The sequence below is a fragment of the Lactuca sativa genome, chromosome 2, assembly GCF_002870075.4.
Source record: "Lactuca sativa cultivar Salinas chromosome 2, Lsat_Salinas_v11, whole genome shotgun sequence".
Taxonomy (NCBI): Eukaryota; Viridiplantae; Streptophyta; class Magnoliopsida; order Asterales; family Asteraceae; genus Lactuca; species Lactuca sativa.
The window spans coordinates 132,833,373-132,856,689 of NC_056624.2; the positions used below are offsets into that span (position 1 = coordinate 132,833,373).

General features: G+C 36.8%; 1 protein-coding gene across 1 annotated transcript; it reads right to left on the reverse strand.

The window, feature by feature from the left end:
• Nucleotides 1-610: 610 nt before the first annotated feature.
• Nucleotides 611-1,030, reverse strand: LOC111912140 (uncharacterized). The gene is made up of 2 exons (XM_023907875.2): nt 875-1,030; nt 611-793 (listed from the first exon to the last, which is right to left on the reverse strand). The coding sequence occupies exons 1-2, from the start codon at nt 1,028-1,030 to the stop codon at nt 611-613; spliced, it is 339 nt and encodes a 112-aa protein (XP_023763643.2).
• Nucleotides 1,031-23,317: the final 22,287 nt, after the last annotated feature.

Here is a 23,317-nt window from a genome sequence, read left to right on the forward strand (position 1 = left end):
TTTTTGATAATTTATTTAGGTTTTTGGATACAATTGGATGGCTTCTACGTATTAGTGAGATGTAAAAAACCTTATGCAATTAATACACCCCCTTTTATTTGTGTTATGATGAATGTGTTACCCATTGTTGTCAATTTTTATTACCATTTTATGCATCTTACTTTCCCATTTGTGTTATGGTGAACATGTTTACAATTATTGGCACATTTGATAACCATTTATGCATCTTACTTCCCATTTGTGTTATGGTGAACATGTTTACCATTATTGGCACATTTGATAACCATTTATGCATCTTACTTCCCATTTGTGTTATGGTGAACATGTTTACCATTATTGGCACATTTGATAACCATTTACGCATCTTACTTCCCATTTGTGTTATGGTGAACATGTTTACCATTATTGGCACATTTGATTACCATTTTATGCATCTTACTTTGCATTTGTGTTCTGCTGAATGTGTAGTTACCATTTTCACAAAAGCATTTATAAAATAGATCATAGCCATACAAACTTTAATACTATTGCACCATTCAAACTTTTACAGATTCAGTACATCTACCAATGTAATAAACTACACTACAAACTTGTTATCATTTCATCTAACTTACATCTTAATAACCACCGCAACAAGACATACCAAAATACTCACTAGCAGCCCTACAATCAGTTTGAGCAACATCACGGATTCGATATCTTTATGTTGAAGGTTCAATTGCTTCTTAAAAGCCCTAAATTCGTCTTCTTCTTCATCAACCCATTTGAAATGACCACAACCACCATCTTCATCCTACAAAAAGAAGAATAAAATTACATAAAGAAGGGACGATAGTAGAGAGAGCATAATTAGGGCAAACATCACAACAATTACCTGGTAATTAGGGCAGGCACGAAACTTTCGTCCTGGGTTTTCTGGAGTGCGTGAAACATAAATAGGGCAAATATCACCACAACTACATCGTATTATCTCCCGATTTTTCCTTCTTGATGTGCCACTCCAGCTTGAATTTGATTTCGACGTTGTCATTTGGTGTACAAATCTGATTTTGTTTTCGTGATGTTCTTCTTCAAAAACCCAGCTTCGTCGTTTGGTAAATGGGGTTAAGAAACGGAGGGAAAGGTTGAGGGGTAAGTAGAGGGGTAACCGGTAAACCCTCTTGCAACCGGGTATTTGGCATAAACGCAAAAGGTGAGACAAGTATGCGGCATTAATGACACAAAAACTCGTCGGAGGGTAAAACCGACTTTTTTTTTTTACAAAATTAAGGCTTTTTATGACATTATCCCAAAAATGAATGATATGTATTATAATTAATTGAATATATCAGTTTTCTAGAAATAAACTTAGGTGTATTTAGGTTTAATTAGGAAAAATAATAAGGTTTAAACCTAAAACCCATCACCTTTAATGGAAGAGTAAATCCAAGTGATTTAGATCGTTTTATTAGTTACAAACATGAACATTATAAAGAGCTTGAGAAATCATGTGAAAACACGTAAGAAAACATTAATAAACGAGGGAGAAATCAAGGGAAGAGGTTCGTAAAGTATTTTTGAGGTTGTGTTCGAAATTAAGGTATGATTCTTCGTTTTCAGTTCGTTATAGTTATTAGAATAGGTTTATATGGTCGTATTACGTGTTTTGGTTCTAACTAGGGTCTTGTTTCGGCTGATAATGCTATAACTTGATCGAGAATTTTGAAAGAATAGTATTTGTTAATTGATTGTGAAAACAAGTTAGTATAATGTGGATATAATTAATGGAAATTTTATTTATCTATTTGACGTAATTTTCGAAGTTTTATTGGATTAAAGAATGGCCGAAAATTGTGTTATTTTCCGGTAAAGAAGAAAGCAATTCGGGTCTCATTTTTGTTGCGGGTGGTACTTGGTTTTTAGCCCATTGGTCGTTAATGGTGGCAGTACCAGAAGTCTCTAGTTCGATCCATGTTTGCGTCACTCTGCTTTTTCTCTTTCTAACGTGACGTTCCTTTTTCTTTTGAATTAAAATGATATTTACACAAACAGTCCCTTCATTGTTGATCAGTTGACAATTCTAATTTTTCTTCTTTACTAAATGCGTTACTTTCGTATTGAAACAAAAATTACAGATATGGTCCCTGCTCTTGTAACACCATGCTTCTTTTATTACTAAAACTAGGCGAATGTCCGCGCGTTGCGCAGAAAAACCTATAAACTTGAAGTTTTTACAAATATAAGTTTTTTTTTAATATTTAAATAACGTTGCTGTTAAATTTGATATAATAACTTGTATACTAAATTGATATATAATATATTGACTATTTTGAATTATATGATAATATGTACATCTATTATAACTTCATAATCTCAATCGGTTGAATGACTTCTACCCGCGAGTTACACACGAATAAAATTAAATATAATATATGATTTAATGTTATTTATAGTTGTTGTTATTGTTAATTCATTTTTTTAAATTTGTTTCCTTAATTTTTTAATTACTATCATTATAATTATTTAAAACATCAAACATTGTTTTTTATTTTAAAGCTAACAATATAATCATTTATATAGAGTTATTTTTAACTATTGTTATTTTAAGTTATTTTAAAGTAATTATTTCGAAACTTTTAATGATTATAAAAATATATTTAGGAAATACTTTAGTTAATTTGAGATTAAAATTTAGTTTCTGCATTTATCACTACAATTTCTCAATTTTAACTATTTACAAAATATTCTTCGGTTTTTTAAATGGAACTGAAATTTATATTTGAGTTGACATTGTAATACACAAAAACACTTATATAGTTGAAGTCTTTACAAATATATGTTTTTTTTAAATATAAAAATAACGTTGTTGTTAAATTTGATATAATAATTCGCATACTAAATTGATATAATATATTGATTATTTTGAATTATATGATAATATATATATATATATATATATATATATATATATATATATATATATATATATATATATTATAACTTCATAATCTCAATCGTTTGAATGACTTCTATCCGCGAGTTACACATTAATAAAATTAAATATTATATGTGGTTTAATGTTATTTATAGTTGTTGTTATTGTTAATTAATTTTTTAAAATTTATTTGCTTAATTTTTTAATCTCTATCATCATAATTATTTAAAATATCAAACATTATTTTTTTGATTTTAAAGGTAACAATATATTCATTTATATAGAGTGATTTTTAACTATTGTTATTGTAAATTAATTTAATCTACTTATTTGAAAACTTTTAATGATTATAAAAATATATTTAGAAAATATTTTAGTTAAATTTCACTTTTAACTATTTACAAAATATTTTTTGGCTTTTTCAGTGGAACTGAAATTTATATATTTATGTTGAGTAACGTTATATTTAAATTAAAAATTGAAGTATTTTGTCCAAACTATTCAAAAGTTGTAGTACTAAACTGAGAATGGTTTACAAACAACAACATTCTAAATCTAAGTAATTAAGTATAATATGTAAAAATTTAAAGGCATAACTTTACAAATAAAAGTAAAGATATTATTTTAAAATTGAAATTTAGTCTATTTATGATTACACTTTAGGTTAGATATTTATTTAATCTTATTAACCAACTTATAATCATTATTGAAAGACACTACAATTTATCAATTTTATCTATTTATAAAATATTATTTGGGTTGTTTAAGTTAAACTAAAATTTATATTTAAGTTGACCCTGTAATGTTATATCTAAATTAATAATTGAAGAATTTTATATAAATTGTTCCAAAATTATAAAATGATAATGGTTTACATCCAAAAATATATTAAAACTAATAAACTAAATATAATATGTTAAAAGTTAAAAAACATAATTTTATAAGTATAATAAAGATATTATTTTAATATTGAAATTTAGTTTATATATGATCACACATTATGTTTGATATTTATTTAACCTAATTTACCAAATTATAATTATTATTAGAAAGAAATTGAAAAGTCATGGGAGTTTCAAATAAATGTGGTGAAAGGAAATAAGAATGAGAGTTTCAAATGAATGTGGTGAAAGGAAAAATGTTTCCTTTATAAGTATACTAGGCGAATCCCCGCGCGTTGCGCGAGAATAAAATTATATAATTAAAATAATAACTTTTACCGAATTATTATTTAATATTTCTACTTTGAAACAAAATGTTAGTAGTTAAGCAAACATTTAGTTAACATATTAGTTTTATTAAACATTATAGTTTAATTTTTAAGTCATTGTGATATATCTAATTATTTGATAATTTTATAAACCATTTAATATTGTGTAAATTATATATCAAATGAATGATAATATAATGGGTAACAAAACGTATGAACAAAAATATGAACTGCAACTTTTAGTAACATAAAAATAGAAAAACATCTATTATAACATGTGTATTTAAAAAGATATATATACAACGAATAATAAAAAATATGAAAAATAAATATTATAACTTTTAATAACATAAAAGCACTAAAATATCTATTATAACATTTATATTAACTCTTCATATTCAAATCACAAATCTCTTCAAATACATTGACGTTTTTAATGAGCAAAACTTTACAACCTTATAAAATAAAGGAAAATAAAAAGTTATTAGTGATTACTAATTAATAATCATAAGTTAAAAACTCTTGAGTTGTAACTAATAAATATACATAAATTAGAAAACTTTTGAGTTGTAGTGTGAGTTTCAAATGAATGCAGTACTTGGAAATGTATATTTATTATTATTATTATTATTATTATTATTATTATTATTATTATTATTATTATTATTCGTGTAAATAATTGGTTTTGATGCAACATTTTAATCCCTTCAATTATTAAACATAAAGATATTTAATTATAAATTTATAACATATATAGGTGCATATACATGTTAAACAAATCACATATACTATATATATATATATATATATATATATATATATATATATATATATATATATATATATATATATTCGTTAATGTCATATGTAATTATTTTCGTAGTAATATGGATAAATTACTTTCATATGAAGAACATATCATGATAAATCTATCAAATTACATATCAAATGTTCAAAATTATGTTATCTTTTAAATATTGTCTTTTAAATGTGTTGTGTAGGATAACGCAACAAAAATATAATAGAAAATAAACATAATTAAAATAGAAAAACTACAATCAAATAATTAAGAGCATTGGGTAGTTAAATGTAACGCCCTGTTTATTTAAATAAATTAATAGATATAATTCCTTGACTAATTTGTAAAGAATTATGGAGTTTAGGGTTAAAAAGGTAAACCCTGGATTAGTTTTGCAAAGATTCTCAAGGGGGAGGGTTGTTTTAGTAAATCTGGACTTAATTTGTAAAGGAATTGAAAGGGCAGGGTTTAATTGGTAACTTATAGACTTCTTTTGAAGGAATTTCATGGAGGAGGGGCCAAAGTGGTCGTTATGGCAAAGATTTGGTGGGGGAGGGGGTATATAGCTTCGTTACCAGTCATGCCCTAGCCCTAAGCCCCTTATGTTGCAGCCGCCATCGTCGGGATTCTCCAGCCGCCGATCTCACCCTTCTCCGACGTACATCGCCGCCTTCCTCGTCTGTGAAGCCATAGAAACAAGACCACGGTGGGGCCGCCATATCAGTCGACGACGAGGCCGGGAGACGCCAACCGCCACCGTGACTTCCCGATATAGTGGTTAGAAGAAGCGAAACCCACCTCCGGTGAGCACCTCAGTCGCCATGCGTGACCCCAGTCGCAGTCGCTTTTTGGTCGCGTTTTCCGATCAGCTGAGCCGCCGAGTGTAATAGTTTTTTAGCTCCGAGCGAAGGCAGTTGACGACGTGGTTTTCGGGTCGGTGTGAGTCGCCTTTGTTCCGCCATCCTCCTCCTTCTTTTTCTGTCGCTGCTCATAGTATGACTCGATTGTTCCAGCGTCGTTCGGACCACCCTTCGCCATTGTTTCCCAACAGACGAGTGGCCGCCGCCACTCCGAGCAACTGATGTACGATGCTGCTGCCGCCGCTCCGGGGTTCTACCATCGCCAAGCACCACCAGGTGGTGGTTGTGTTACTTTTCCAAGCATAAGGGTGTGTGTGTGTGTGTTATTTTAGTGATGTATGATTGGGATTGTTTGATCGGAAAGCCGGGAATAGCCACCGCCACCACCGTGAGGTGGTGGCTGCCGCCAAGCACCACCGCCGGCCACCATGGTGTGGCAGTGTGTGTGTGTTAGTTAGTGTGTTAGTGTGTGTGGTTATGTTTTGATCAAACATTGTAATTGTAATTATTTTGGTTAATAATAAAATTAGTTGTAATCACCACCGTAAGGTGGTGGCCGCCGCCGTGAGCCGCCATCGACCACCACTACCCGAGGTGGTAGTGGGTGGTGCCCCGCTAGCAAACCCTAATGGGCTTAGAGATTTGATTTGGGCCTATTGGGCCATGTTTGAGTGGAAAACCTAATTAGGGTTTAGAAAACCTTAATTGTGATTAATTGGGCCTTAGTCTCATTGGGCCCACTTGTGGGCCATTGGGATTGGATTGTGAATTAAGCCCAAACTATTCCATGCCATTTATCTAGTAGATTTAAGGACTTAATGGATTAAGTCCTTAATGAGCTAATTGAGAAAATATTAATATTTGGGAATTTATCAAGGACACACGAGAATTATTTAATAAGTGAAATATTAAATAATAGTCATTGGCAGAAATTAATCAAAGCAATAATAGACTTAATGGATTAAGTCCCTAGTGTGTTAAGTCCTTAGCGGGTTAAGTAAGAAACACTTAACCCTAGTTATCATTTGATGTGAAACCCTAATTTCACTTGGGTTTATTGTTGGGCCTTCCTTTTTGGGCCTTGATGATCGGGTTATTAATGGGCCATCCAAAGTCAAACAATTAGACTAGAATATTTAATGGGCCTAGGGTAGGCCCATGTAAGGGGCTTAGGCCTAATTTGGAAAATTGGGCCATATGTTGGGCTTTAAGTCCCTAATTGACTTTGGGCCTATGGTTTGGGCCTTGGGCTTGGGTAAGCCAAGCTAGGGGTAATGTAGTAATTATCCAAAGCATGTATTTTTAGTTATGTGTTAGAACCCAATTATTAATTGGGTGTTATTTGGTGTTGACAGTTCGGGAATCTGTCAACCAGCAGCTGGGGTGGAGTCTGCGGGACTTCAGCAGTGTGGGATTGTGTCTACGGGACTTCAGCAGTGTGAGGTGAGTTTCCTTCCAGTAGGAACGGGTCTACGGACACAATGCCGGCCCGTTTAGTTAGCAGTAGTTCCGGACTTCAGTCCGATGCAGTAGTTCAGTATGCTTGGTGTCTTTGTGATACAGACAGGGTATGAGTTATGTGTTCCGGACTATGGTCCGATGCAGTATGCGGTATGTGTTTAGATTATATGCTATGATTATGTTATGCTATGTTCAGTTAGTTTTGGACCTCAGTCCGATGCAGTAGTTAGAGTGCTTGATGTCTTTGTGATTCAAGCATGTTTTATGTTATGTGTTCCGGATTCTGTTCCGATGCAGTATGCAGTATATGTATTCATGCTAGTTGATATGTTTATGCTATGTTATGATCAGTCAGTTCCGGACTTCGGTCCGATACAGGGGACAAGGTCCCAATTAGTTCCGGACTTCGGTCCGATGCAGTTTCCGGACTTCGGTCCGATGCAGAGGGCAAGGCCCTGGTTAGTTCCGGACTCCGGTCCGATGCAGTTTCCGGACTCCGGTCTGATGCAGTTTCCGGACTTCGGTTCGATGCAGAGGGCAAGGCCCTGGTTAGTTTCCGGACTTCGGTCTGATGCAGTGGGCAAGGCCCAGTAGATGCTTTATATGTTATAGTATGGTATGTGGTGGTTTGGGGGAGCTCACTAAGCTTCGTGCTTACGGTTTTCAGTTTTGGTTTCAGGTACTCAGTTTTAAAAGAGGAGCTCGGGAAGATTGCAGTGCACACACCATTTGTTCAGCCTGGGATGTTTATACTCTGATATATTTGACAATTGTTAAAATATTTTGAGATACATTCTTTATGATTCTTATATGACGATTGATGAACAGAGTTTTATTACTAATTTTAAAAGAAATTTTCGGGTCGTATTTTTGGGTCGTTACAAGTTGGTATCAGAGCCTTGGTTTGAGGGATTCAAACATACTTGAGAGTGTGTTTGGACTCAAACTAAGAAAGTGGTATAGAGTTTTCAAAGAAAAACCATGGTTACAAAAGGATTTTGAGAAAAGAAAACAATTTTTGAAAAGTATAAAGAAAAGAGTTTTAGAAAAAGCAAAAAGAGTTTTGAAAAGAGAAAAGGGTGTGGTACATGCAATCAACCGAGCTCAAGTAAGTACTCCCAAATTACCCATACAAGATATGTTATGATTATCAGTTCCAGTTTCAGTTTCAGTTTCAGCTTCAGTTTCAGTAGAACAGCATGCTAGAATAGGACTAAGGATCTAGGATGATGCCTTAAGTGCCTGCTTTATGTGTTTCAGCTTGATAAGAATTTCATGCTAGTAATCAGTAGATAGTAGTAGGATAGCCTGTGTAGGTTATGCCTGATAGTGTGAGCTTAGCATTGTATGCTAGTACAGTTTCTCGTTATGAGAATAGTTTTGCGTGAGTATGTTTCCTTTATCCGAATGCTGCTTGCTTTGTGCTTTGTGGGACTCTGAGTGATGGGAGTTAGCCATTAGGTGAATACGTCACACCACGTGAGATCAGGGTTGAATAATCTCAGAGTGCTGGATTTGGCCCTATTGCGCAGCTCTTGTTTGAGTCCAACCGTTGTAGGGACGAGACTTTTACTCGAAGGATTATCCGAGCCTCATTGCATGTGATGGTATTCAGGTGGTGGCTAATTGGCATTACAAGGAGGCCTTCAGCAGCTGAGGACTGGTTTGGGTGGAGTCAGAAGTTCCCTAGGGAAAGCCTAGGAAGGTAGTAGCAGAGATCAGTAGCAGTAGAGTGACTTGGTGGAGTCGAGGCAGTTCTTGAGGAAAGTACGGATAGATGTGGAAGGTAGTATGGGCCCGTACTACTGAAAGCAGAGGATCCGTACTCGAATCAAGGAAGGCTGAGATGAATCCAGGGAACTTGTAGTGTGTGAGATCCCTCGAGATTGGGTGAGTATTGTGATGTTAGTGATGGCATGTTGCCGAGTATAGTGACGCTACGTGGTAGACCAGATGGTAGTTCTGGTGTCGACAGGGGATCAGGCTCGGACTCTGGAGTCGGGCAGATTGATGATCTGATGAGAGAGTTCATCTCATTTGAGAATTTTGCGCAGTATCACCGACGAGACTCCTATGATCCTCAGTGAGATCAAGGAGGGCATTATGGAAATTTGTGATGAGAGGCCGAGTGCATTCTGCACTGAGATAGCAGTCATGATAGAGACCCGTACGTTGATGTTTCGGGAATTCACAGTTTGTGAGGCTTCAGATGGTCAGGGGGTTAGGGACCCCATTGTTAGCGGCAGATGGTTGGCAGATGTTGCCAACACATTTCGTACCAAATGTTGTCTCGAAAGGAGACAAGGTCTGACTTACTTCCTATCTCCTGAGGGATAGATCACGAGATTGATAGGAAGAGGTTGGTAGTGAGTTAAGTGGTGACGTGGTTGATGTTATGTCATGAGATGACTTCCAGACCAGATTATGGGCAGAGTGTGCCCAGGCGATTGAGGCGCAGCAGTTGGCGCAAGAGTTGTTAAGATCTCCACTAGATGACTAAGACTGTGGCAGAGATCATTACCAAGTCTCAGGAAAGAGCTTATATGGTACCACAGTATGCAGCAGATGAGGAAACGAAGAAGATAAGTTATCAGAACATATTGTAGAATGATAGCAGGGAGATTGTGAGTATCTCGGGGTGCAAGACCCTGAATGATATGACTTCTAGAGCTCGAGAGCGGGATATTGACTTAGAGAACATTGTTAAGAGGGAACCAGATCAGTTGCTTATAGTAAAGGGTCTCGGGAGGAGACCGTAGATTTCAGATCAGCTACTGAGAGGCCAGCGGGTTCAGAATCGGTGCAGCACTTGTGGGAAAACTGCACAAGGGAGACTTTGGTTCCAAGGGTTGAGTAAGTGTAACTCTGTGTTATCCTCGGTTCGTGTCTGAATTACACTTTCAATAGATGCCATATGCCAATTGCATGCCGAGGAGCATTAGTGAGTAGTGTTAGAGCAATTCCCCAGATTATGGGATTGAGAAAGTACAACGTCATCTTGGTTTATTCCAAGACTGAGGAGCAGCACGAGAAGCACCTGCGGGAGGTGCTAGAGACTTTGAGGAGGGAAATAAATTTTGCAAGGTTCTCCAATTGTGAGTCATGGTTGCGCAGGGTGCAATTTCTTGGGCACCTTGTAAATTAGAAGGGTATTCTGGTCGATCCGGCCAAGTTAGAGGCCGTGATGCAGTGGGAGATTCCGAGGTTTCCAATTGAGATTCGGAGCTTCCTAGGTCTGGCAGGTTATTACCGAAGATTTATTCGAATTTTTTAGAGTTGTGTGATCTTTTGGATTAGCTAGTGTTGAAACACTAGCAATGGTAAGTGTGGTTTCTATCAGATTGGTCATGGGTGGCGAGAAGGATTGGGAATTCTTCCAGTTTTGTGTGCAGTAGGGCATTAGCTGAATCAAAGTGGGGGAGAATCACCCAAGGATTCAGAAGCGAGGCAGTTTTGAGACTAGGATAAGTTTCGCATCCTTATTGGGAAGGAAGATAGCCCAAGTGGTTGTATGGTTTGAGGATAGTGTGAGATGGAAGTTCGGAAAAGCATGCCAATAAGGAGATCGCGTTCTCGTGATGTTACTAGTAAGCCTTGGGGAATCAGGTTTGGGATTCCATTCAGGACATGAGTTCAGTTGAGTGCGGGGCAAGCGCGTGTTCGATCCAGTATCAGAGTGTTGTAAGCCTGCGGGTGTAGCCGTAGCATTCACTAGTAGTCAGATAGCATCAGAGTGTTGTAAGCCTGCGGGTGTAGTCGTAGCATTCACAAGATTAGCAGATAGTACTAGAGTGATGTGAGTCTGTGGGTGTAGCCGCAGCCTTCACTAGGTTGGTAGATAGCGTGAGTGCGATGTTAGGACGCAGAAAGATCAGTAGTACTCACCATTTAGGTATAGCAGTAAGGATATGGAAATCCATGGATTGGATTTCGGGATTTCCCATACGGATTAGACCTGGTTAAGCCAGTGATAAGACTGTAGAAGCGCCACTACAGAGAAGAGAGCAGAGAAGCAGTGGACTGCTTGAGGTCATTTATAACATAAGGCTACCAATGATCATGTAGCAATCGCGTTTAGCTTTGGGTTTTGGTGACGTCAGGATTCGACGCATGGGACCAATCAGTTAGAGCAGAAGGCCGTTAGGGCCACAGTGACGAGATAACTAGTAGCAACTAGATCCATAGAAGGATTTCGTTCAGAAGTTGTGCGAGGCGGCTAAGTAGGGAGTCCTTTGGCTCTGCAGTTGGGCTGGAACCCGATATTTCAGATGATTGGCGGAAAAATTGAGACCCGGTAGGTCTCGGTAGCTGTCGGGAAGCAGCCATGTGGCAGCATATAGTTTCAGACAGTTCAGTGTTTTCAGGCAGATCAGGGATTCAGACAGTTTTTGGTCTCCATCAGTGATGGTATTTGAGGATCTCATGTATGATAAGCGTAAGAGATTGCTGATTAATTCTTATTCACCCCCCGCGGGGTTTAGCTATAATGATTCAGTATGAGTGGTCTGTTAGGGATTCAGATCATCTAGAGATAGAAAACGTCAGACAGAGTACATGAGAGCTTGTTGCGAGGGATTAGTTCGCCTGAAAATGTTAGGGCTTTGTGATGATTGGTCACAGCTACCTCGAGAAGGTTAGGGTGCGCCCAGGTTGGTGACCATGTTACTTGAGTGGTTAGCGAGTAAGGTATGATAAGGATCGATTTCGAGGACGAAATCTAATTTAAGTGGGGGAGAGTTGTAACGCCCTGTTTATTTAAATAAATTAATAGATATAATTCCTTGACTAATTTGTAAAGAATTATGGAGTTTAGGGTTAAAAAGGTAAACCCTGGATTAGTTTTGCAAAGATTCTCAAGGGGGAGGGTTGTTTTAGTAAATCTGGACTTAATTTGTAAAGGAATTGAAAGGGCAGGGTTTAATTGGTAACTTATAGACTTCTTTTGAAGGAATTTCATGGAGGAGGGGCCAAAGTGGTCGTTATGGCAAAGATTTGGTGGGGGAGGGGGTATATAGCTTCGTTACCAGTCATGCCCTAGCCCTAAGCCCCTTATGTTGCAGCCGCCATCGTCGGGATTCTCCAGCCGCCGATCTCACCCTTCTCCGACGTACATCGCCGCCTTCCTCGTCTGTGAAGCCATAGAAACAAGACCACGGTGGGGCCGCCATATCAGTCGACGACGAGGCCGGGAGACGCCAACCGCCACCGTGACTTCCCGATATAGTGGTTAGAAGAAGCGAAACCCACCTCCGGTGAGCACCTCAGTCGCCATGCGTGACCCCAGTCGCAGTCGCTTTTTGGTCGCGTTTTCCGATCAGCTGAGCCGCCGAGTGTAATAGTTTTTTAGCTCCGAGCGAAGGCAGTTGACGACGTGGTTTTCGGGTCGGTGTGAGTCGCCTTTGTTCCGCCATCCTCCTCCTTCTTTTTCTGTCGCTGCTCATAGTATGACTCGATTGTTCCAGCGTCGTTCGGACCACCCTTCGCCATTGTTTCCCAACAGACGAGTGGCCGCCGCCACTCCGAGCAACTGATGTACGATGCTGCTGCCGCCGCTCCGGGGTTCTACCATCGCCAAGCACCACCAGGTGGTGGTTGTGTTACTTTTCCAAGCATAAGGGTGTGTGTGTGTGTGTGTTATTTTAGTGATGTATGATTGGGATTGTTTGATCGGAAAGCCGGGAATAGCCACCGCCACCACCGTGAGGTGGTGGCTGCCGCCAAGCACCACCGCCGGCCACCATGGTGTGGCAGTGTGTGTGTGTTAGTTAGTGTGTTAGTGTGTGTGGTTATGTTTTGATCAAACATTGTAATTGTAATTATTTTGGTTAATAATAAAATTAGTTGTAATCACCACCGTAAGGTGGTGGCCGCCGCCGTGAGCCGCCATCGACCACCACTACCCGAGGTGGTAGTGGGTGGTGCCCCGCTAGCAAACCCTAATGGGCTTAGAGATTTGATTTGGGCCTATTGGGCCATGTTTGAGTGGAAAACCTAATTAGGGTTTAGAAAACCTTAATTGTGATTAATTGGGCCTTAGTCTCATTGGGCCCACTTGTGGGCCATTGGGATTGGATTGTGAATTAAGCCCAAACTATTCCATGCCATTTATCTAGTAGATTTAAGGACTTAATGGATTAAGTCCTTAATGAGCTAATTGAGAAAATATTAATATTTGGGAATTTATCAAGGACACACGAGAATTATTTAATAAGTGAAATATTAAATAATAGTCATTGGCAGAAATTAATCAAAGCAATAATAGACTTAATGGATTAAGTCCCTAGTGTGTTAAGTCCTTAGCGGGTTAAGTAAGAAACACTTAACCCTAGTTATCATTTGATGTGAAACCCTAATTTCACTTGGGTTTATTGTTGGGCCTTCCTTTTTGGGCCTTGATGATCGGGTTATTAATGGGCCATCCAAAGTCAAACAATTAGACTAGAATATTTAATGGGCCTAGGGTAGGCCCATGTAAGGGGCTTAGGCCTAATTTGGAAAATTGGGCCATATGTTGGGCTTTAAGTCCCTAATTGACTTTGGGCCTATGGTTTGGGCCTTGGGCTTGGGTAAGCCAAGCTAGGGGTAATGTAGTAATTATCCAAAGCATGTATTTTTAGTTATGTGTTAGAACCCAATTATTAATTGGGTGTTATTTGGTGTTGACAGTTCGGGAATCTGTCAACCAGCAGCTGGGGTGGAGTCTGCGGGACTTCAGCAGTGTGGGATTGTGTCTACGGGACTTCAGCAGTGTGAGGTGAGTTTCCTTCCAGTAGGAACGGGTCTACGGACACAATGCCGGCCCGTTTAGTTAGCAGTAGTTCCGGACTTCAGTCCGATGCAGTAGTTCAGTATGCTTGGTGTCTTTGTGATACAGACAGGGTATGAGTTATGTGTTCCGGACTATGGTCCGATGCAGTATGCGGTATGTGTTTAGATTATATGCTATGATTATGTTATGCTATGTTCAGTTAGTTTTGGACCTCAGTCCGATGCAGTAGTTAGAGTGCTTGATGTCTTTGTGATTCAAGCATGTTTTATGTTATGTGTTCCGGATTCTGTTCCGATGCAGTATGCAGTATATGTATTCATGCTAGTTGATATGTTTATGCTATGTTATGATCAGTCAGTTCCGGACTTCGGTCCGATACAGGGGACAAGGTCCCAATCAGTTCCGGACTTCGGTCCGATGCAGTTTCCGGACTTCGGTCCGATGCAGAGGGCAAGGCCCTGGTTAGTTCCGGACTCCGGTCTGATGCAGTTTCCGGACTTCGGTTCGATGCAGAGGGCAAGGCCCTGGTTAGTTTCCGGACTTCGGTCTGATGCAGTGGGCAAGGCCCAGTAGATGCTTTATATGTTATAGTATGGTATGTGGTGGTTTGGGGGAGCTCACTAAGCTTCGTGCTTACGGTTTTCAGTTTTGGTTTCAGGTACTCAGTTTTAAAAGAGGAGCTCGGGAAGATTGCAGTGCACACACCATTTGTTCAGCCTGGGATGTTTATACTCTGATATATTTGACAATTGTTAAAATATTTTGAGATACATTCTTTATGATTCTTATATGACGATTGATGAACAGAGTTTTATTACTAATTTTAAAAGAAATTTTCGGGTCGTATTTTTGGGTCGTTACATTAAATATATAAATAAAGATGTTATATAAACATACATTTAAATCAAAAGAAAAAACTAACATTCGTCAACTTTGCTCAAACAAAAAAACCTATATCCATTTTATGAATATTTTTTCTTTATTTAACACCATTCAACCATAGAAACTTGATGACAATTCTTTACTAACTTGTAATCAAAATATTTTTCTTGAAAAAGAAGAATCAGAAAGATATTCCAAGCAAAACATTGATGTTTGGAGAGTCACATTCCAGATTGAGTAATACATACAAATCACATATAAAGATTAAATGAGAAATTGAATATAAAGAAAGAATATAAAAGCTTCATTTGTTTTGGTTGAAAGCAAAAATCATATTACAATTACCATCGATGCGACATAACCCATTTCTTCAAATTATCATATTTGGATCGACATAACCCATTTCTTCAAATCATCATATTTGGATAGTGAATATTTCAACTACATGAAAACTTTTGAATCATAATATCTTCAAATCCTTCTTACATGTAAGATTTTATATAACACAAATGACACAAAAGATTGGCATTTTTATACTAAACTTTTCACTAAATGCTAATTAAACATAATATAAGTTATAAAGCTTTTGAGTTGCATTAGTTAAAAAATGGGGTTTCAAATTAATGTGGTTTGAGGAAGTTAAAAAAGGGAGTTTCAAATGCATGAGATTCAAGAAAAAATGCTAGCTTTATAAGTATGTATGATAATGATTTTCAAAACTACCCATATAGCATTTAATTCAATTCTAAAAGATTTTAACTAGTTTAAACTTCTGAAAATATTCTAATAACCCCTCAAACATGTTATTAACATATTTTATATATTTACTTATTATTGTTAAATTTATATTATTCATAAATAATGAACTTAAGACGATGGGGAAATTTATATAGTGAAATTTACTTATTAGTTAACAAAATATTGATCAGTCGAACAAGACACATGGATAGCTGAACTAACATGAATGCATAAGATGTTTTCTCGAATCATTGTTTTTAGAAAAACTTGTTGGTGGAATGTAGGGTGTAAGTAGCATGAGAAGATTCAGTTAACATCTAACGGTTTCGTGGTTGCTCACAAATAAATGTTTATCATACAGTTTATATGTGGTTTTTTATTATTTATTGACAATATTTTTTATGATAAGTATGGTTGCGTAAATGATGTTTTGACTTATTTATCTACTGAATGATTTCTTGAGATGACATATTTAATGGGAACGGGTATGGTGTTTAATTGTCGTAAGCATTACGGATGTGTGTAATCAACGGGGATTGAAATTGAGAATTATACCAATTTCCTTTGATATTTAAAATTCTTGAGCACAATGGATGGGCTATGCAAAGGGGAATGGAAGCGAGCATTTGGTCTTTCTCTGGATAATTATCGTTCTCCTAAATTGTGTCATTCGGTGATATGTTTCAACGTATGGTTTATTGAAAATATATGATAAAACTATTTGTTTTTTTAGTGATAGACATATATGTGCAACACAAACTCAGTAGGTTCTAGGCTTACCCATTTAGAAACTTTAAATATGCACAATCTAGAAAACTATTTAGCTAATGGCAGTGGAAACGACAAGGAGGAAGACTAATCAAGAAGACAACAAAGCAGTTTCATAAAGACGTAACACCTGAAATTGTTCAATTGAAGGCTTTATTTTAATTTGATTGCTTCCGTTGTAGTTTAGTCAATAGATAAGTTTAGAACTGATATTGGGAGATGTTGGAATGATTATCTTATTGTTTAATCTATCTTTGAAAATTATGGTGTTACAGTTTTTTTTACTTAAATAGTATCGAAAGTAACTCATTTGGACATATAAATGTCAAACATGACTCCTAACTGTAACGTCCCAAAATTCAACCCAAAATGTTCATTTAAAATTAAAAGCATTTGTTCTAATTACAACTTCAAATATCTAAATAAAACCATTTTATTCAAAACATTTATCAAAGTATAGACATAAGAGTTATTAAGTGTGGAAATCTCCAATGGATGTGATGCAATCAAGTTGTGTCATTCCTTTAATGTAAGAAAACCTGAAACAATTTAAACATAAAACCATAAGCACAAAGCTTAGTGAGTTTTCCAAGATACCACATATCATACATACATAAAGTCATAGGTATATTTCAACCCAAGTGAATGTTATGGGCCAAATCATAGTCTTACAATCACTTCCTATCATGGGTCAAATCATGGTTTTTCCTTGTAATGCCAAGGGCCAAATCCGGTCATACCGCATATCATACATACATAAAGTCACAGGTCTATTTCAACCCAGGTGAATGTTATGAGCGAAATCATAGTCTTACAATCACTTCCTGCCATAGGCCAAATCATGGTCTTTCCTTGCAATGTCAAGGACCAAATTTTGGTCTTACATGCAAGTGATAGGGGCCAGATCCTAGTCTTTCATATAATTTCCAGGGGCCAAATCCTTATCTTTCATACAATTCTCGGGGGCAAAATATTGGTCTTTCCTACAATTGTCATGGGCTAAATCTCGGTCTTTCATACAATTGTCAGTGGCCAGATCCTAGTCTTTCATATATTTGTCAGGGGTCAGATCATGCTCTTTCATGCAAGAGTTACAAAAATAACTAGCATCCTACGTAGTATAATGAGAAAACTCACTTTATTAACAAGTCGTCTTAACGAATAAATTGTTATACCGTCGTGTCAGAAAAAGACACAGCCCAAAACATGATCCTCATATGTCGAATCCTCCTAAAATACCGAGCATTTAATTATAAATATTTAGGTTAAAACTATTTCTATTTTATATTTGTAAGATTCATTTAACATCATTAGTTAATTACTTCTAATAATTAATTGACTTATTCTCTTATTTCATTATAATAAATCATATCTAATTCCAACGGATTAATATGCCATTAACTCTTTTAATTTAGTCGTTTCTCCATTTTAAATGCATATCCAAGTAAATACTCATTTTCATACTATAGTCAAATGAAATATACATATACTCCTTCCATGTGTACTTGTAGACCTATATACTTTAATTAATTGACCCATAAGGTTGCTCGGTATGGGTAACGTTGGTAACGATGCCATATCAGAAAGAAGAAAAGAAGATGCCCTCAACGCCATTGTAGGGATGGTGTTTGTCCATAAACACGACGTCATGATTGGCTAAAGAAAGAAGACTGGTACTCTCAAAATGGTCGTTGCCTTTCATTACCATCACCACAGGAAATAACATAACATACAAAAACGGAGGTCGGGGCGGTGTTTGGGTTGTGGTAACGGCGTTTTCCGGCACCAAGTCACAAAAATGTGAGTGAGTCTTGCCTACACCAATAAGTCTAAAAATCAAATGTGATGTACCTAATGAATAAAGCCTAGCCACATCAAAAGCTTTAGTACTCCTAACTATTTATTTATTTTAAGATCACCATGGCTTTCTTCTCTATTTAAACACAGGGAAAATGACTTATGAGGGTAAAAAAGTGTTGTACTTGTTCTCATTTGGTCCCTTATCTTTTTTTGTCCTTACTATACCATTGAACTTAATATTCCTGCTCACCAAAACCCTCGCGACCGGTTATCACTTGTTTTGCCAATTTCCGCATTTTAAAACATTTAATTACGGATGACATGTCGTATTACGTGGACTTAAAACACATTTCATAATCGTTTCTCTTTCATACCTTTCTCCTTACAGTTAGGGTTCATAGGGAAATTGAAGACAACAGTTCAATCGAAGATTATGGTTACGAAATTGAAGAGAACTGGTGAATACGAGTGTTATAATGAAGAAGATGGCCTTCGATTCCAAACAACATAAGTATTTGATAGTTTATGTATATTATAATGGTTTCTTCGCACCAAAACCATAAGTGTACTTAAACGTTGTTGTTTTTTCAATATGTGATGTCGATTTTGGTGCAATGGACCTCAAAGATTTTACTTTGTTCGTTGAAAAGTTAATTGAAGGAAGTTGCAATAATGTATATTACTACACTAGAAATGAACCGTTGGCAGAGGGTATTAGGAGAATTGGAGATGATGTTGACTAATTTGAGTTTATTGAAATGGTTTATAGTAATGGAAATGGTCTAAGAATGAATGTGTATATAGACCACGAAAATGAACTTGTACTTGATTGGGCTGATATGGAAGTAGTAGAAGATGATGAAGGGCATTATTATGAGAAAGACCCAGATGATGATAATGATTCACAGCTTTCTAATGATATTCTATACGAGGATGAAGTAAAAGATTACATTCCTTCTCTTGACAAGACTATTGGTGATGAATTCTTACACTGGGTGTTCGATATTTGTAAGGATACAAATGATGAGGTTGAAACCAATAATGGGGATGACAAACCAATATACCCTGTCCATAATGAGAACCATAAACAGGACAAAATGGTGCTAGTTCTAGGTATGAGATTCTCTAACTCTCTGGAATTGAAAATTTGTGTGACTAACTATGCAGTTAAGAATGGCTACAACCTTTATTATGAGAAAAATGATATCCAAAGGTTATTAGTAAGATGTTGTAAAGATAACAGGAACCCTTATTGTCCTGTTAGACTATGGGCTTCCTGGATGAGTAGTGAAAGGCCTTTCCAGATTAAGTCCTTAGTTGATGACCATAATTGTTCAAGAGTCTTCAAACTTGGTTCCATTGTAACATATAAATGGATTGGAAAGCATTTTAGGAATCAACTTTTGCAGAACCCCAAAATGAGCATAAGGAAAATGAAAGCTAAGGTAAGTACAAAGTTTAACTTGATTGTTAATGTGACTCAATGTAGAAATGATAGGAGATATTCTTTGGATGAGATAGAGGGTAGTTTGATAGAACATTATGTTAAAGTATGGAGTTATGGAGAAGAAATAATGAGGACAAATCCTGGTTAAACAGTAAAGATAGATGTGAATGTCATCCCTGATTCAACCACTTACTTTTTTAAAATGTATGCTTGTTTTAAAGGTGTGAAGGATGGTTGGATTTCAGCATGTAGGAGGGTAATAGGGGTAGATGGTTGTTTTTTTAAAAGGGTATATGTAGAGGCCAACTGTTAGTAGCTATGGTGTGACATCCCCAAAATCTCGGCCAGAAAAGACCGATTTTCATTTATGCTTTTAAATAATTTCAGAGTAAATCGTTTTGATTTGAAAGAGTTGCGGAATTTGTTCCCAAAAACAAAACATGATAAAACAATGATTACCAAAGCATTTCATAAAAGAAATGTATTTTCAGTTTATAATCAAAACTCGGGGTGTCATGTTCCGATACAGACCAATAAGCATAAACGATAACATTACAAGTCATTCAACATATATATACATGTACAGACTTGTAAACAAAACAACTTGATGGCTCATCCATCTCATGCCCTTGCGCCACTTCCTGTAATACAAATAAAACTGAGTGGGTCAGGCTTGGGAGCCTGGTGAGCATATAGGGTTTTCAACCCACAATAAATAATCATATTTAATTTCCACCAACCAACAATAACCCAATTACCCATTCCCGTTATTCTCACTTTATGTCCCTAAGACAACTAACATAAGGGACCTAGTCTAAGAATATTTCATCGGGGCAACAACACATGCTTCGGGGGTTCCTCAGCAATATAAGTCAAATAAGGCAACCATAAGGGGGATGGAGTACAGCGAATGAACACCCGAGTTCATTAACACCTACAGGTGGCGAACCTGCTAATGTTTCCACAAGACTATCTAGAAAAGTCCGTTGTCGTCATCTAAACTCCGCTAGATGACTAAATCAAACAACAACGAGGCCTCTCATCTGTTTATTACACACCAACTATCTACCCATGTTCTACCCAACATATTAGTAGATAAAAATACACATTTTTATACATAGTTTAAAAACCTGTATAGCATGCTTTAATCAATACATATTCCACATAACAGATGAGGCACACACACACATAACACGTATTTCATAGAGAATAAATCATATCTATGAGATAGAAGAAAGTGAATACACATTCACACATATAAACAACAATATACTTAATACACTCAAACCATACTTGTATTATTATCGTGTTTATGAAAGGTAGTATACACTCACTTGATCAGAAGATGATCAGACAGCACTACGGCTTACAGAAGTAGTAATCCTCAGCAGATCTGGAAGATCTTCACAAAAATCAAACTTCTCGCGGGCAGAGCTTCGGTTCGGGAATCGCACTTCTCGGGATCTTCGGGATCTCGGGACTTGCTTCGGGGCTCGAGAATAATACCGGGGCTTTGGGGTATTTCTGGCACACAAATCGATGCAAAACGGGAGAGAGAAGAGAGAAAAGAGCAAAAGAACTCGGCTGCCCTCGCATCCTATTTATAGGAGGCTGGAGCCTCGGAGTACGCGGGGCGTACTGCTCCGAAATCGTCACTGCTTACATATCCGAAGTGCTCGAGTGCGAGTGTCGACATTCCTCGGTGTACGCGGGGCATAACTCGGATCAGATCGGTGACTCCTTCGGATAATCATCCGAATTAAAGATTAAATTTAAATACAAATTATTTAATAAACTTCGGAAATTCATATCTTCTTCATACGAACTCCGTTTTCGACGTTCTTTATATCCACGCAAAGGTGAGACTACGCTCTACAACTTTCGTTTAGACTCCGTCGGATAATTTTAACTTTATTTTTATTATTTATTTTTAATAGGCCGGGACAGAAAAACTTCGTTATAAATTCATAACTTCTTCGTTTGGCGTCCGTTCTCGCCTAACTTTTTATCGTTTCGATACCAACAACGAGACCTTCGATCCTCGTTTAGATTGTTTCGACTAAAAACCGCTCGATCTCAAATCGAGTATTTTGGGCTGCACGTCGCTAAGTCGAAACTTCAGAAAATCATAACTTCCTCATACGAAGTCAGATTTGGGCGTTCTATATATATTCAGAAACCTCGCTTCAACCACTACAACATTATCCAATGATATCAACTTTATTCTACACTTAAATTTTGACGCTTATTTTTATTCTTAATTAAACCAACCACATAATTAAGCAATTAAGCACAAAACACATAATACTCAAATAATACAATCTTATTATTTCAAAACGGGTTACAAAGGTTAACCTAGACTATTACATTGCTAAAAATGGCAAGCCCGGAAACACAGGCGTTACATATGGGTAGGGATGCAAACAACCACATCTTCCCTATTGCATGGGTTGTGGTGTCAATTGAAAATAAGGAAACATGGAAGTGGTTTCTTGACCTCCTGCTAGATAAAATTGATATGAGACTTGTTCATGGATTGACCTTCATATCAGACCAACATAAGGTATATTTTTTGTTATGTTTTGTTTCTGTTGAATGTTTTTGTTATGTCATCTATTTGATGTTTCTTTCAGTGATTAGTAGAGGATGTCAAAGAAAGTGTTCTAGCAGCAGAGCATAGACAATGTGCTAGGCACATCTATGCTAACTTCAAGAAAAGATTCAAAGGTGAACAATATAGGAAGTTGTTTTGGGCAGCTTCTGCTAGTACTACTCAGCTTAAATTAAGGCAGAAATGAATTCCATAAAAAATTGGCACTTTGGCTTATGAATCTCATGGAAAGGACCCTAAAAGTTGGTGTAGGGAATTCTTTGAAGTGGATTGGGCTTATGATGCTTATGAGAACGGCATATCAGAAAGTTTCAACTTTGTTATTGATCTTGCTAGGAAGAGACCACTCCTCACCATGTTGTAAGAGATTTGGATTTATGCAACGGAGAGGACGTATAAAATGTTGCTAGAGGGACAAAGTTGGGGTAATTTAAAAATATGTCCATCTATAAGATTAAAGATACCAAAGTTAAAGAAACATCAAAGGTATGTTATAACTTCCATTTTATAAGTATTATTATCCCATCATAAGATTAATAGAACTTGTTATTTTTGCGGAAAATTTTTGGGGAGTTATACCTTCTGGGATACAAAAATATGAGGTTAGGCTTGGAAATGATGGATATGTTGTGGACCTTACCAACAAGACATGTGGATGTAGATCTTGGCAAGTATCAGTTATCCCATGTGTGCATGCAGTGGTAGCCATTTCATACCTCAACAAGAATGTGGAGGTTTATGTTGCACCATGGTTCCATACAACCATGTTCTTGACTTGTTACAACCATACCATTAATCCACTTAATGGTAGTTCCATGTGGCCTGAAGTTCCCTACATGAAGCCATTGCCTCCCCAAAAAAGAAGGTTACCAGGAAGGCCAACCCTTAAAAGGAAAAGGGATCAATCTGAGAGGGAAAGCAGGGGAAAACAAGGCATATTATCTCAAAAGCAGGTGCAGTTATGAGATGCACCATTTGCAGAGAAAAGGGCCACGATAGATCAACATGTCCTATAAGATTAGAATATGTAGCATCCACTTCAAGGCCAAAAAAGAAGA

Bases quoted from the DNA above. Each gene is read 5' to 3' on its own strand.
- LOC111912140 (XM_023907875.2), bottom strand. From the start codon at position 1,030: ATGACAACGTCGAAATCAAATTCAAGCTGGAGTGGCACATCAAGAAGG. The intron at 794-874 runs GTAATTGTTGTG...TTCTTTTTGTAG, and splicing joins GTGCCTGCCCTAATTACCAG to GATGAAGATGGTGGTTGTGG.